Raw genomic sequence first — 12014 nt, 5'->3', positions numbered from 1 at the left:
ATATGTCTTGGGCTTCCGTGGTGGCGCAGTGGTTGGGGGTCCGCCTGCCGATGGAGGGGACGCGGGTTCGTGCCCCGGTTCGGGAGGATCCCACATGCCGCGGAGCGGCTGGGCCCGCGAGCCATGGCCGCTGAGCCTGCACGTCCGGAGCCTGTACTCCACAAGGGGAGAGGCCACAGCAGTGAGAGGCCCGCGTGCCGCAAAAAAAAAAAAAAAAAAAAAAAAAAAAAAGGTAGGCTGTAGTAGTTACAAGAGTACTCTGAAAATTGAAGCAGAGTCCTTTTTTTTCCTTACAAGAGAAATCTGTGCTTAAACATTCTGCAATATCAGCTTTTGAGTGATTCTTACTCTAATTAAAATCAGGGCTTTAAACAAGTTCCTATTTTTAATTCGAACATTAAAAATAGCAGGTAGTAATAAAAGATGTTAGGATGTAATAATAAAATTAAGTAAAAGCTATAGCTTAAATGATTTTCAGCTTCTCTCAATTTAAAGTTTTCCAGGTGTACTTCATCAATAATGTGTTACAATTCAGCTTAATTTCAATTAAGCTAAATATTGGGTTAGAGTGACAAAAGCTACCAGTTAGGGCTCAAGGTTAAAAAGACAGCTACAAACAGAGGGAGCCTAGGCCCAAAAAGTCAACCAATCTACAAGCACTGAACACCAACCACGTAACCATCATTGTATGGGCACCATGGAAAAGACGACAAATTTAAACCATTGTCCTTAGCTCCAAGTATACTATAAATGTGAAGACAAGGCATTTCATAATAAACGAGAGTCATTTATTCATTTAGCAAACATTTACTGAGTACCTACTGGGATAACTATTCTTTCATACTCGTGAGAATTTATTTTGTATATTATTCTCTGTGCTTTTCTGTATGCCTGAAATAATTTGTGATACATGATTTTAAAGCAGTAATTAAATTGTTCAGTTTTAGTACTGGTTGGTTGGTAACTAACAACTGCTAATAATATTGATTTCAGGTTTTGAAAAAGAGATCTAGCAATCAAGACAGAATGAGGACTAATGCTAATTGGAAATTATACCTTCAAATTGATCTTAAAGCCAGAAACATCTGGTAACTGCTTTTGTTTTGAATTACTTGGACTCACCTTTCCTTTCAAGGTGCCTTTAGTACGAATTCATGTTTTTCATTTTGGTACTTAATAAACATGCTGCCTGGTGTTGTAAGACTTTTTTACACACGTGTATCTTAGCCTCTGAATAGAGCCAAGGGGAGGGGACCTACTTCAGGCCTCTTTGTATTCCCATCATGCAGCACCATGTCCTAAAGATTGTTAATAATGATTCCTTCAAATATAAAAGATGCTTGTTAGATAAACATCATAATTGGGAATGTAAGTTGGTGCAGCTGCTATGGAAAACAGTATGGAGGTTCCTCAGAAAACTAAAAATAGAGCTACCATATGACCCAGCAATCCCACTCCTGGGCATATATCCAGACAAAACTATAATTCCAAAAGGTACATGCACTCTTATGTTCACAGCAGCACTATTCACAATATCCAAGACATGGAAACAACCTAAATGTCCATCAACAGATGAATGGATAAAGACAATGGGGTACATATATAAAATGGAATGTTACTCAGCCATAAAGAATGAAATAACGCCATTTGTAGCCACATGGATGGACACAGAGATTATCATATTAAGTGAAGTCAGAAAGAGAAAGACAAATACCATATATCACTTATATGTGGAAGCTAAAATATGACACAAGTGAATTTATCTACAAAACAGAAGCTGACTCAGACATACAGAACAGTCAGGCGGTTGCCCAGGGGTGAGGACAGGGAGGGATGGATTGGGAGGCTGGGATTAGCAGATGCAAACTATCATATACAGGATGGATAAACAACAAGGTCCTACTGTATAGCACAGGGAACTATATTCAATCTCCGGGGATAAACCATAATGGAAAAGAATATAAAAAAAAAAGAATGGGGCTTCCCTGGTGGCGCAGTGGTTGAGAGTCCGCCTGCCGATGCAGGAGACACGGGTTCGTGCCCCGGTCCGGGAAGATCCCACATGCCGCAGAGCGGCTGGGCCCGTGAGCCATGGCCGCTGAGCCTGCGCCTCCAGAGCCTGTGCTCCGCAACGGGAGAGGCCCGCGTACCGCAAAAAAAAAAAAAAAAAAAAAAAAAAAATAATGTGCATATGTGTATAACTGAATCACTTTTCTGTACAGCAGAAATTAACTCAACATTGTAAATCACCTATACTTCAACAAATCTTTTAAAAAACCGGTGTGATTGGACAGTGTAATTATTAGAATATGGGCTTGCCACATAGTCTTTTACTGAACAGGGCTGTGTTTCTAAGAATGTGGGGGATGCCCCAATCCAAGGAAAAATAACAAAGAATGGAAGGATGATGGTAACAGGTTTTCCTGATAAACAATGACTAGAGTCATGGATCACTTAAGTCCATGTACTTGCCCACAAGTTTCAATACTTTTTTTTTACCTTTATGTATTTATTTTTTGGCCGTGCCCAGCGGCTTGCGGGATCTTGGTCCCCCCACCAGGGACTGAACCCGGCCACCACAGTGAAAGCGTGGAGTCCTAACTACTGGACCGCCAGGGAATTCCCTCAATATGCTGACCAGCCAAGCTCCCTGTGTAATGTACGGCTGTAGACACGTTAACCGCAAAGGAAAATCTCTGCCCAGTGGAAATTTAAAATCCAGAACACAGATAACAGGAAAACAAACGAGACGTTTAATTAAAAAGAAAGAGGAGAAGAATTTTGAGGCACTTGGCTTAACCGGAGTGTGTTTAGGAAGTACTATACACTGCCGTGGGTAGTATTTTTCCTTCCACATTTCACGTTATGCCAGTGCCGGGGAGCTGCATTTACATCCCAGCCCGCAGAGCCCGCATCCGTGTCTGCCCCGCTCCCGCTGCGCGCGTCTGACCGCGCGCTTACCTCGCGTTCCAGTCCGCCACTCCTGCCCTTCAGACGCCTCCTTCCATCTTGTTCGCGTCCTCCTCCAGCGCCCTCCGACTGAGGCCCCCTGCGTCAGCCAAGCTTTTTAACCTCGTCATCTTCCCTTCCCCCTTTTCCTTCTATTGAGCCCACCTGGCAACACCCGAGCCCTGCCTCCCGCGCTCCCCCGGCTTCGCTCTGCCCGCAAGACCCGTGGGTGCTGCCCGAGAAAATCCCCAAACACCTTCCACACAGAGACCCGCAGCATCGGTGTCACCGGGACTTTGTGGGGATGCAGACCTCTTCTGCCTGCCTCAGGCCCACTGAGCTCGAATTCATGGCTTAGCAAGATCCCCAGGTGATCCCCATGCACCTGAAAATTGGCGAGCAAAACACCAGGGTTGCTCCAGGAGCCGTGGTCTCCAGTTACAATTGGCCTCGGCCGCCTCTGGGCACCCATGTCATCCCATTCCCAAACTGGCAACGAACTCTGTTCTTTCCACCGCCAGCTTCTACCCTCACCATCTCATTCTTGATGCAGTCCTCAGCTCTTCGCCATCTGGCTTCTCCCTTCACCCTGCCGGGGACCCTGCCCTAAAGGACCTGGGCTCACTCCGCAGCATTTGACGGTAGGTCCTTGTCTCAGGGGCTCCCTGTACTTTGCCGCCGGGATACTCCCTGCTGGTTGCTTTCTACCCTCTCACTACTCCTTCTAAGTCTCCTTCGTAGATCTGCTCCCCGCCGTCACACCTCGAGGCTGGTGTCCCCAGGATGCAGGCCCGGCTCTCCTGTCTTCTCACCCCTCACTGCCTTCCTGCAACCCCACCTGCTGTGCCAGGTGCCAGTGGCGCCCAGTCTGTCACCCAGGCCTCTCTGGTGAACCTGCAGTACTCAGCTGCTTGTGTGTGGCTCCACTGAGATGGAATCGAGACACCTCTAATTCTGCAAGTCTCAAACGCATTTCTTTTGTTCATTCAATAATGGTTTATGGGGGGAAAGGGGGAGGGATAAATTGGAAGATTGGGATTGATGTATACACACTACTATATATAGAATAGATAACTAATAAGGACCTACTGTAGAGCACAGGGAACTCTACTCAATACTCTGAAATGACCGATATGGGAATAGAATCTAAAAAAGAATGGATGTATATATATAACTGATTCACTTTGCTGTACACCTGAAACTAACACATTGTAAATCAACTCTACTCCAATAAAAATTAATTTAAAAATATAAAATAAAATAAAATGTAAAAAAAACCCCAATACAGTTCATTGAGCATCTACCACCATGGGCCAATTCTAGGTGCTGGCGATACCGTGATAATCTCCGCTGCATCTGAAGTTCACATGAGGAGAGCAGACAGACAATGAACGAACAAATGGACATCGGGTACTGGTAAGGGCATGAGAAAAAGAAAGGCAGGTAAGGGAAAGAAAGGGGGCTGGAGCCAAGGGAGGGGGACTAGGTGTGTTCTTGAATTTGTCTTGGTCAGGAAAGGTCCCTCTTATAAACTGGCAGTTGAGCAGAAACCTGAAGAAAGTGAGGCCATTAGCCGGGGCGGGGGCGGGGGGGGGACAGCAGACGGACAATTCCAGGCCGCAGGGAAGCAAGTGCACAGGCCTGGAGGCTGAAGTGTGCTGGTGGGTCCCAGAGCTGGGCAGGCGGAGGCCAGGGTGAGAGGATGAGACGGTGAGAGGGTGAGAGGGTGGGAGGGTGAGAGGGTGGGAGGGAGGAGGTGAGTCTGGAGAAGCAGCAGGGTCAGAGGGGGCAGGGCCCAGTAGGCAATGGGAAGGGCTCCACATTTATACCCAGTGAAGCGGGAGCCACGTGAGTTTTGAGCAAAAGAGTGGCTTGTTCTGACTTAATTCGCAGCCACCCAGACTCCACCCTCCCTGTTCTCCATCTCAGTGAAAGACCCTTCCCCTACCCTGACTCTTATAAACCCCTTCACTTCCTGAGGTTCAAAGACCCCCCACGCCCCAATACAACACTCCAGTTTCAGATACACCATCATTCTGTATCAGGGGTCCTGGTGACTAAGAGCTCACAGTCTATAATGCTGTGACCATAGTTTTAAAATTAACTTTTCAATAATGGCAAATACCCAGGTGCTTGCTTGCCATCTGTATATCGTCTTCAATAATATGTCTTGGGCTTCCGTGGTGGCGCAGTGGTTGGGGGTCCGCCTGCCGATGGAGGGGACGCGGGTTCGTGCCCCGGTTCGGGAGGATCCCACATGCCGCGGAGCGGCTGGGCCCGCGAGCCATGGCCGCTGAGCCTGCGCGTCCGGAGCCTGTACTCCACAAGGGGAGAGGCCACAGCAGTGAGAGGCCCGCGTGCCGCAAAAAAAAAAAAAAAAAAAAAAAAAAAAAGGTAGGCTGTAGTAGTTACAAGAGTACTCTGAAAATTGAAGCAGAGTCCTTTTTTTTCCTTACAAGAGAAATCTGTGCTTAAATTCTGCAATATCAGCTTTTGAGTGATTCTTACTCTAATTAAAATCAGGGCTTTAAACAAGTTCCTATTTTTAATTCGAACATTAAAAATAGCAGGTAGTAATAAAAGATGTTAGGATGTAATAATAAAATTAAGTAAAAGCTATAGCTTAAATGATTTTCAGCTTCTCTCAATTTAAAGTTTTCCAGGTGTACTTCATCAATAATGTGTTACAATTCAGCTTAATTTCAATTAAGCTAAATATTGGGTTAGAGTGACAAAAGCTACCAGTTAGGGCTCAAGGTTAAAAAGACAGCTACAAACAGAGGGAGCCTAGGCCCAAAAAGTCAACCAATCTACAAGCACTGAACACCAACCACGTAACCATCATTGTATGGGCACCATGGAAAAGACGACAAATTTAAACCATTGTCCTTAGCTCCAAGTATACTATAAATGTGAAGACAAGGCATTTCATAATAAACGAGAGTCATTTATTCATTTAGCAAACATTTACTGAGTACCTACTGGGATAACTATTCTTTCATACTCGTGAGAATTTATTTTGTATATTATTCTCTGTGCTTTTCTGTATGCCTGAAATAATTTGTGATACATGATTTTAAAGCAGTAATTAAATTGTTCAGTTTTAGTACTGGTTGGTTGGTAACTAACAACTGCTAATAATATTGATTTCAGGTTTTGAAAAAGAGATCTAGCAATCAAGACAGAATGAGGACTAATGCTAATTGGAAATTATACCTTCAAATTGATCTTAAAGCCAGAAACATCTGGTAACTGCTTTTTGTTTTGAATTACTTGGACTCACCTTTCCTTTCAAGGTGCCTTTAGTACGAATTCATGTTTTTCATTTTGGTACTTAATAAACATGCTGCCTGGTGTTGTAAGACTTTTACACACGTGTATCTTAGCCTCTGAATAGAGCCAAGGGGAGGGGACCTACTTCAGGCCTCTTTGTATTCCCATCATGCAGCACCATGTCCTAAAGATTGTTAATAATGATTCCTTCAAATATAAAAGATGCTTGTTAAACATTATAATTGGGAATGTAAGTTGGTGCAGCTGCTATGGAAAACAGTATGGAGGTTCCTCAGAAAACTAAAAATAGAGCTACCATATGACCCAGCAATCCCACTCCTGGGCATATATCCAGACAAAACTATAATTCCAAAAGGTACATGCACTCTTATGTTCACAGCAGCACTATTCACAATATCCAAGGCATGGAAACAACTTAATGTCCATCAACAGATGAATGGATAAAGACAATGTGGTACATATATAAAATGGAATGTTACTCAGCCATAAAAAAGAATGAAATAACGCCATTTGTAGCCACATGGATGGACACAGAGATTATCATATTAAGTCAGAAAGAGAAAGACAAATACCATATGATATCACTTATATGTGGAAGCTAAAATATGACACAAGTGAATTTATCTACAAAACAGAAGCTGACTCAGACATAGAGAACAGACTGGCGGTTGCCCAGGGGGTGAGGACAGGGAGGGATGGATTGGGAGGCTGGGATTAGCAGATGCAAACTATCATATACAGGACGGATAAACAACAAGGTCCTACTGTATAGCACAGGGAACTATATTCAATCTCCGGGGATAAACCATAATGGAAAAGAATATAAAAAAAAGAATGGGGCTTCCCTGGTGGCGCAGTGGTTGAGAGTCCGCCTGCCGATGCAGGAGACACGGGTTCGTGCCCCGGTCCGGGAAGATCCCACATGCCGCAGAGCGGCTGGGCCCGTGAGCCATGGCCGCTGAGCCTGCGCGTCCGGAGCCTGTGCTCCGCAACGGGAGAGGCCCGCGTACCGCAAAAAAAAAAAAAAAAAAAAAAAGTGCATATGTGTATAACTGAATCACTTTTCTGTACAGCAGAAATTAACTCAACATTGTAAATCACCTATACTTCAACACATTTTTTAAAAAACCGGTGTGATTGGACAGTGTAATTATTAGAATATGAGCTTGCCACATATTCTGAACAGGGCTGTGTTTCTAAGAATGTGGGGGATGCCCCAATCCAAGGAAAAATAACAAAGAATGGAAGGATGATGGTAACAGGTTTTCCTGATAAACAATGACTAGAGTCATGGATCACTTAAGTCCATGTACTTGCCCACAAGTTTCAATACTTTTTTTTTACCTTTATGTATTTATTTTTTGGCCGTGCCCAGCGGCTTGCGGGATCTTGGTCCCCCCACCAGGGACTGAACCCGGCCACCACAGTGAAAGCGTGGAGTCCTAACTACTGGACCGCCAGGGAATTCCCTCAATATGCTGACCAGCCAAGCTCCCTGTGTAATGTACGGCTGTAGACACGTTAACCGCAAAGGAAAATCTCTGCCCAGTGGAAATTTAAAATCCAGAACACAGATAACAGGAAAACAAACGAGACGTTTAATTAAAAAGAAAGAGGAGAAGAATTTTGAGGCACTTGGCTTAACCGGAGTGTGTTTAGGAAGTACTATACACTGCCGTGGGTAGTATTTTTCCTTCCACATTTCACGTTATGCCAGTGCCGGGGAGCTGCATTTACATCCCAGCCCGCAGAGCCCGCATCCGTGTCTGCCCCGCTCCCGCTGCGCGCGTCTGACCGCGCGCACTTACCTTGAGTTCGAGTCCGCCACTCCTGCCCTTCAGACGCCTCCTTCCATCTTGTTCGCGTCCTCCTCCAGCGCCCTCTGACTGAGGCCCCCTGCGTCAGCCAAGCTTTTTAACCTCGTCATCTTCCCTTCCCCCTTTTCCTTCTATTGAGCCCACCTGGCAACACCCGAGCCCTGCCTCCCGCGCTCCCCCGGCTTCGCTCTGCCCGCAAGACCAGTGGGTGCTGCCCGAGAAAATCCCCAAACACCTTCCACACAGAGACCCGCAGCATCGGTGTCACCGGGACTTTGTGGGGATGCAGACCTCTTCTGCCTGCCTCAGGCCCACTGAGCCCGAATTCATGGCTTAGCAAGATCCCCAGGTGATCCCCATGCACCTGAAAATTGGCGAGCTAAACGCAAAACACCAGGGTTGCTCCAGGAGCCGTGGTCTCCAGTTACAATTGGCCTCGGCCGCCTCTGGGCACCCATGTCATCCCATTCCCAAACTGGCAACGAACTCTGTTCTTTCCACCGCCAGCTTCTACCCTCACCATCTCATTCTTGATGCAGTCCTCAGCTCTTCGCCATCTGGCTTCTCCCTTCACCCTGCCGGGGACCCTGCCCTAAAGGACCTGGGCTCACTCCGCAGCATTTGACGGTAGGTCCTTGTCTCAGGGGCTCCCTGTACTTTGCCGCCGGGATACTCCCCGCTGGTTGCTTTCTACCCTCTCACTACTCCTTCTAAGTCTCCTTCGTAGATCTGCTCCCCGCCGTCACACCTCGAGGCTGGTGTCCCCAGGATGCAGGCCCGGCTCTCCTGTCTTCTCACCCCTCACTGCCTTCCTGCAACCCCACCTGCTGTGCCAGGTGCCAGTGGCGCCCAGTCTGTCACCCAGGCCTCTCTGGTGAACCTGCAGTACTCAGCTGCTTGTGTGTGGCTCCACTGAGATGGAATCGAGACACCTCTAATTCTGCAAGTCTCAAACGCATTTCTTTTGTTCATTCAATAATGGTTTATGGGGGGAAAGGGGGAGGGATAAATTGGAAGATTGGGATTGATGTATACACACTACTATATATAGAATAGATAACTAATAAGGACCTACTGTAGAGCACAGGGAACTCTACTCAATACTCTGAAATGACCGATATGGGAATAGAATCTAAAAAAGAATGGATGTATATATATAACTGATTCACTTTGCTGTACACCTGAAACTAACACATTGTAAATCAACTCTACTCCAATAAAAATTAATTTAAAAATATAAAATAAAATAAAATGTAAAAAAAACCCCAATACAGTTCATTGAGCATCTACCACCATGGGCCAATTCTAGGTGCTGGCAATACCGTGATAATCTCCGCTGCATCTGAAGTTCACATGAGGAGAGCAGACAGACAATGAACGAACAAATGGACATCGGGTACTGGTAAGGGCATGAGAAAAAGAAAGGCAGGTAAGGGAAAGAAAGGGGGCTGGAGCCAAGGGAGGGGGACTAGGTGTGTTCTTGAATTTGTCTTGGTCAGGAAAGGTCCCTCTTATAAACTGGCAGTTGAGCAGAAACCTGAAGAAAGTCAGGCCATGATCCGGGGTGGGGTGGTGGTGGGGTGGGGCCGCACAAACCAGGCAGAGGGGAAGCAAGTGCACAGGCCCGGAGGCTGAAGTGTGCTGGTGGGTCCCAGAGCTGGGCAGGCGGAGGCCAGGGTGAGAGAGAGGGAGGGAGGGAGGGAGGAGGTGAGTCTGGAGAAGCAGCAGGGTCAGAAGGTGCAGGGCCCAATAGGCAGTGAAGCGGGAGCCACTTGAGTTTTGAGCAAAAGAGTGGCTTGTTCTGACTTAATTCGCAGTCACCCAGACTCCACCCTCCCTGTTCTCCATCTCAGTGAAAGACCCTTCCCCTACCCTGACTCTTACAAACCCCTTCTCTTCCTAAGGTTCAAAGACCCCCCACGCCCCAATACAACACTCCAGTTTCAGATACACCATCATTCTGTATCACGGGTCCTGGTGACTAAGAGCTCACAGTCTATAATGCTGTGACCATAGTTTTAAAATTAACTTTTCAATAATGGCAAACAAATACCCAGGTGCTTGCTTGCCATCTGTATATCGTCTTCAATAATATGTCTTGGGCTTCCGTGGTGGCGCAGTGGTTGGGGGTCCGCCTGCCGATGGAGGGGACGCGGGTTCGTGCCCCGGTTTGGGAGGATCCCACATGCCGCGGAGCGGCTGGGCCTGTGAGCCATGGCCGCTGAGCCTGCGCGTCCGGAGCCTGTGCTCCGCAATGGGAGAGGCCACAGCAGTGAGAGGCCCGCGTGCCGCAAAAAAAAAAAAATAATAATAATAATATGTCTTTGCTCATTTTCAAAAAAAAATAAATGAAAATTTAAAAATTAAAAAAATAAAATTAACTTTTCAAATCCAACAAGTAATAAAAGTCCTTCAAATCTGCTCTCTCCTGGCTCTTAGCTCTTTCTACTTGAACATATCCCTGCAGAAAAGCCAAACCTCAACAGCTACACCTTTATTTTTTGACCATCTTTGTTTGGTTGAAGAAGTAAAAATCAACGCATCATGTTCTTTTGAGAGAGGCCAGATGGCCCCTGGCACCTGCCCCTCAACTCAGACCTTCCCAAACAGCTCAGCCCTGCAGGCAAGGTTTAATCACTCTTAATCCTATAGTCCTTTCCTGGCCGAGGCATACAATGTTTTGCTATTCAATGTGCTGTTGGCCCCTTTCAAAAGGCATACATTGAGATAATGCTCTAAATGCAAGTTCCTCCCACGGAAGGATGGGTGGGCAGTGCATAGACATTTAGAAGGAGCGCGCATATCCCAGGGAAACTGGTTATTCAAGAAATGTTTACAATATCGCGGTGCATATAAAGACAACAGCACACCCAGTCATAATTTATCTAAAGAACTCTTCTTATTCTAGGCCCATAGCTGGCATCATTGCTGTTGCCATAAACAAAGCAACATGTCCCATCCTGAAGCCTTGACCTTCTGCAACACAATGCCTTAGATCATCAGTCTCCTGCGGAGCAGGAAACGAGGCGAGCCTGACTTTTGATGCACTAGGCTCCAATTAGCTTTGGATGAAAGGAGGAAACAAAGGACTCCAGGTTCCTGGCTTTTGGTTCCTTCGCTTTCTTTTTCCCCTCCAAGGATCCTAGGGTCTTGACAATCATTGAAGGAGATGCCGATTTGAGAGGGAAGTAGGTGAATTCCACCTGGGACATCTAAGTGAGTGTCTCCACTAAGTGGGAGGAGATGGGCCTGGAACTCGGGATGGAGATCTGGGCTGCAGACAAAAGTTTGCAAAACGCCAGCACAGGTTTGCAAACGCGGCTACAGGTGAAGCCGCGGAGCATGGGCCCAGGAAGAGCGCGCAAAGTGGGAAGAGGCCATAGAGCAGGATGGTCCACCTGACAAATGGCACGCGGGTGATGCTGGGGGAATGAACCCTCGAGGGATGAGGGTTGGTGGCGTGTGTGAGACAGAAGGTGAAATGCGTCGGCCCAGAGGCTAGGCTGGGTGGGAAGAGAAGCAAAGCCATGAGCAGAGTGAGTGGCTCGGAGAACAGGAAGTCAAAGGACTTACTAGCTGTGGAGCCTCGATCCTCTCACTTGACATCCTTCCAAAAAACGTGCCCATTTCCTGTGCAGCAATGCCAACGCTCTAGCCGCTGCTGTTTCAGATCCGTATATCCACCAAGCTGCGTGGTTCCTTTTCTATCATGTCCTGCACAAAACCTAGGAGTTGCAAGATAACACGTTTCTGGCGGCAGAAGCAAACAGTGAGCCCCTTCCCACACTCCCATAAGCTTGACATTCTTCTTCCAGCTGCATGCCAGACCAACACTAAGCAACTGTACGACTCCCTCAGGACAGGCAGGAATGGGAAAATAGAGCAGGACTGAAATCTATTAAGATTCATATCCACAGAAGTTTGATGAAGCCAACAAAGGACATTAGGATAAAA

General features: G+C 46.7%; 1 protein-coding gene across 1 annotated transcript in view; it reads right to left on the bottom strand.

Annotated features, from left to right (window-relative positions):
* The window catches only part of TOP2B (DNA topoisomerase II beta), a 104093-nt gene extending 92389 nt beyond the window's left edge, over positions 1 to 11704 (bottom strand). The window contains exon 1 of the mRNA XM_060149508.1: positions 11634 to 11704. Coding sequence (XP_060005491.1) covers positions 11634 to 11687 — 54 coding nt within the window. The 5' untranslated portion in view covers positions 11688 to 11704. The remainder of the gene's footprint in view (positions 1 to 11633) is intronic.
* Between the last annotated feature and the right edge of the window lie 310 nt (positions 11705 to 12014).

The sequence above is a fragment of the Lagenorhynchus albirostris genome, chromosome 5, assembly GCF_949774975.1.
Source record: "Lagenorhynchus albirostris chromosome 5, mLagAlb1.1, whole genome shotgun sequence".
Classification (NCBI taxonomy): domain Eukaryota; kingdom Metazoa; phylum Chordata; class Mammalia; order Artiodactyla; family Delphinidae; genus Lagenorhynchus; species Lagenorhynchus albirostris.
This window is presented reverse-complemented; position numbering and strand designations above follow the sequence as displayed.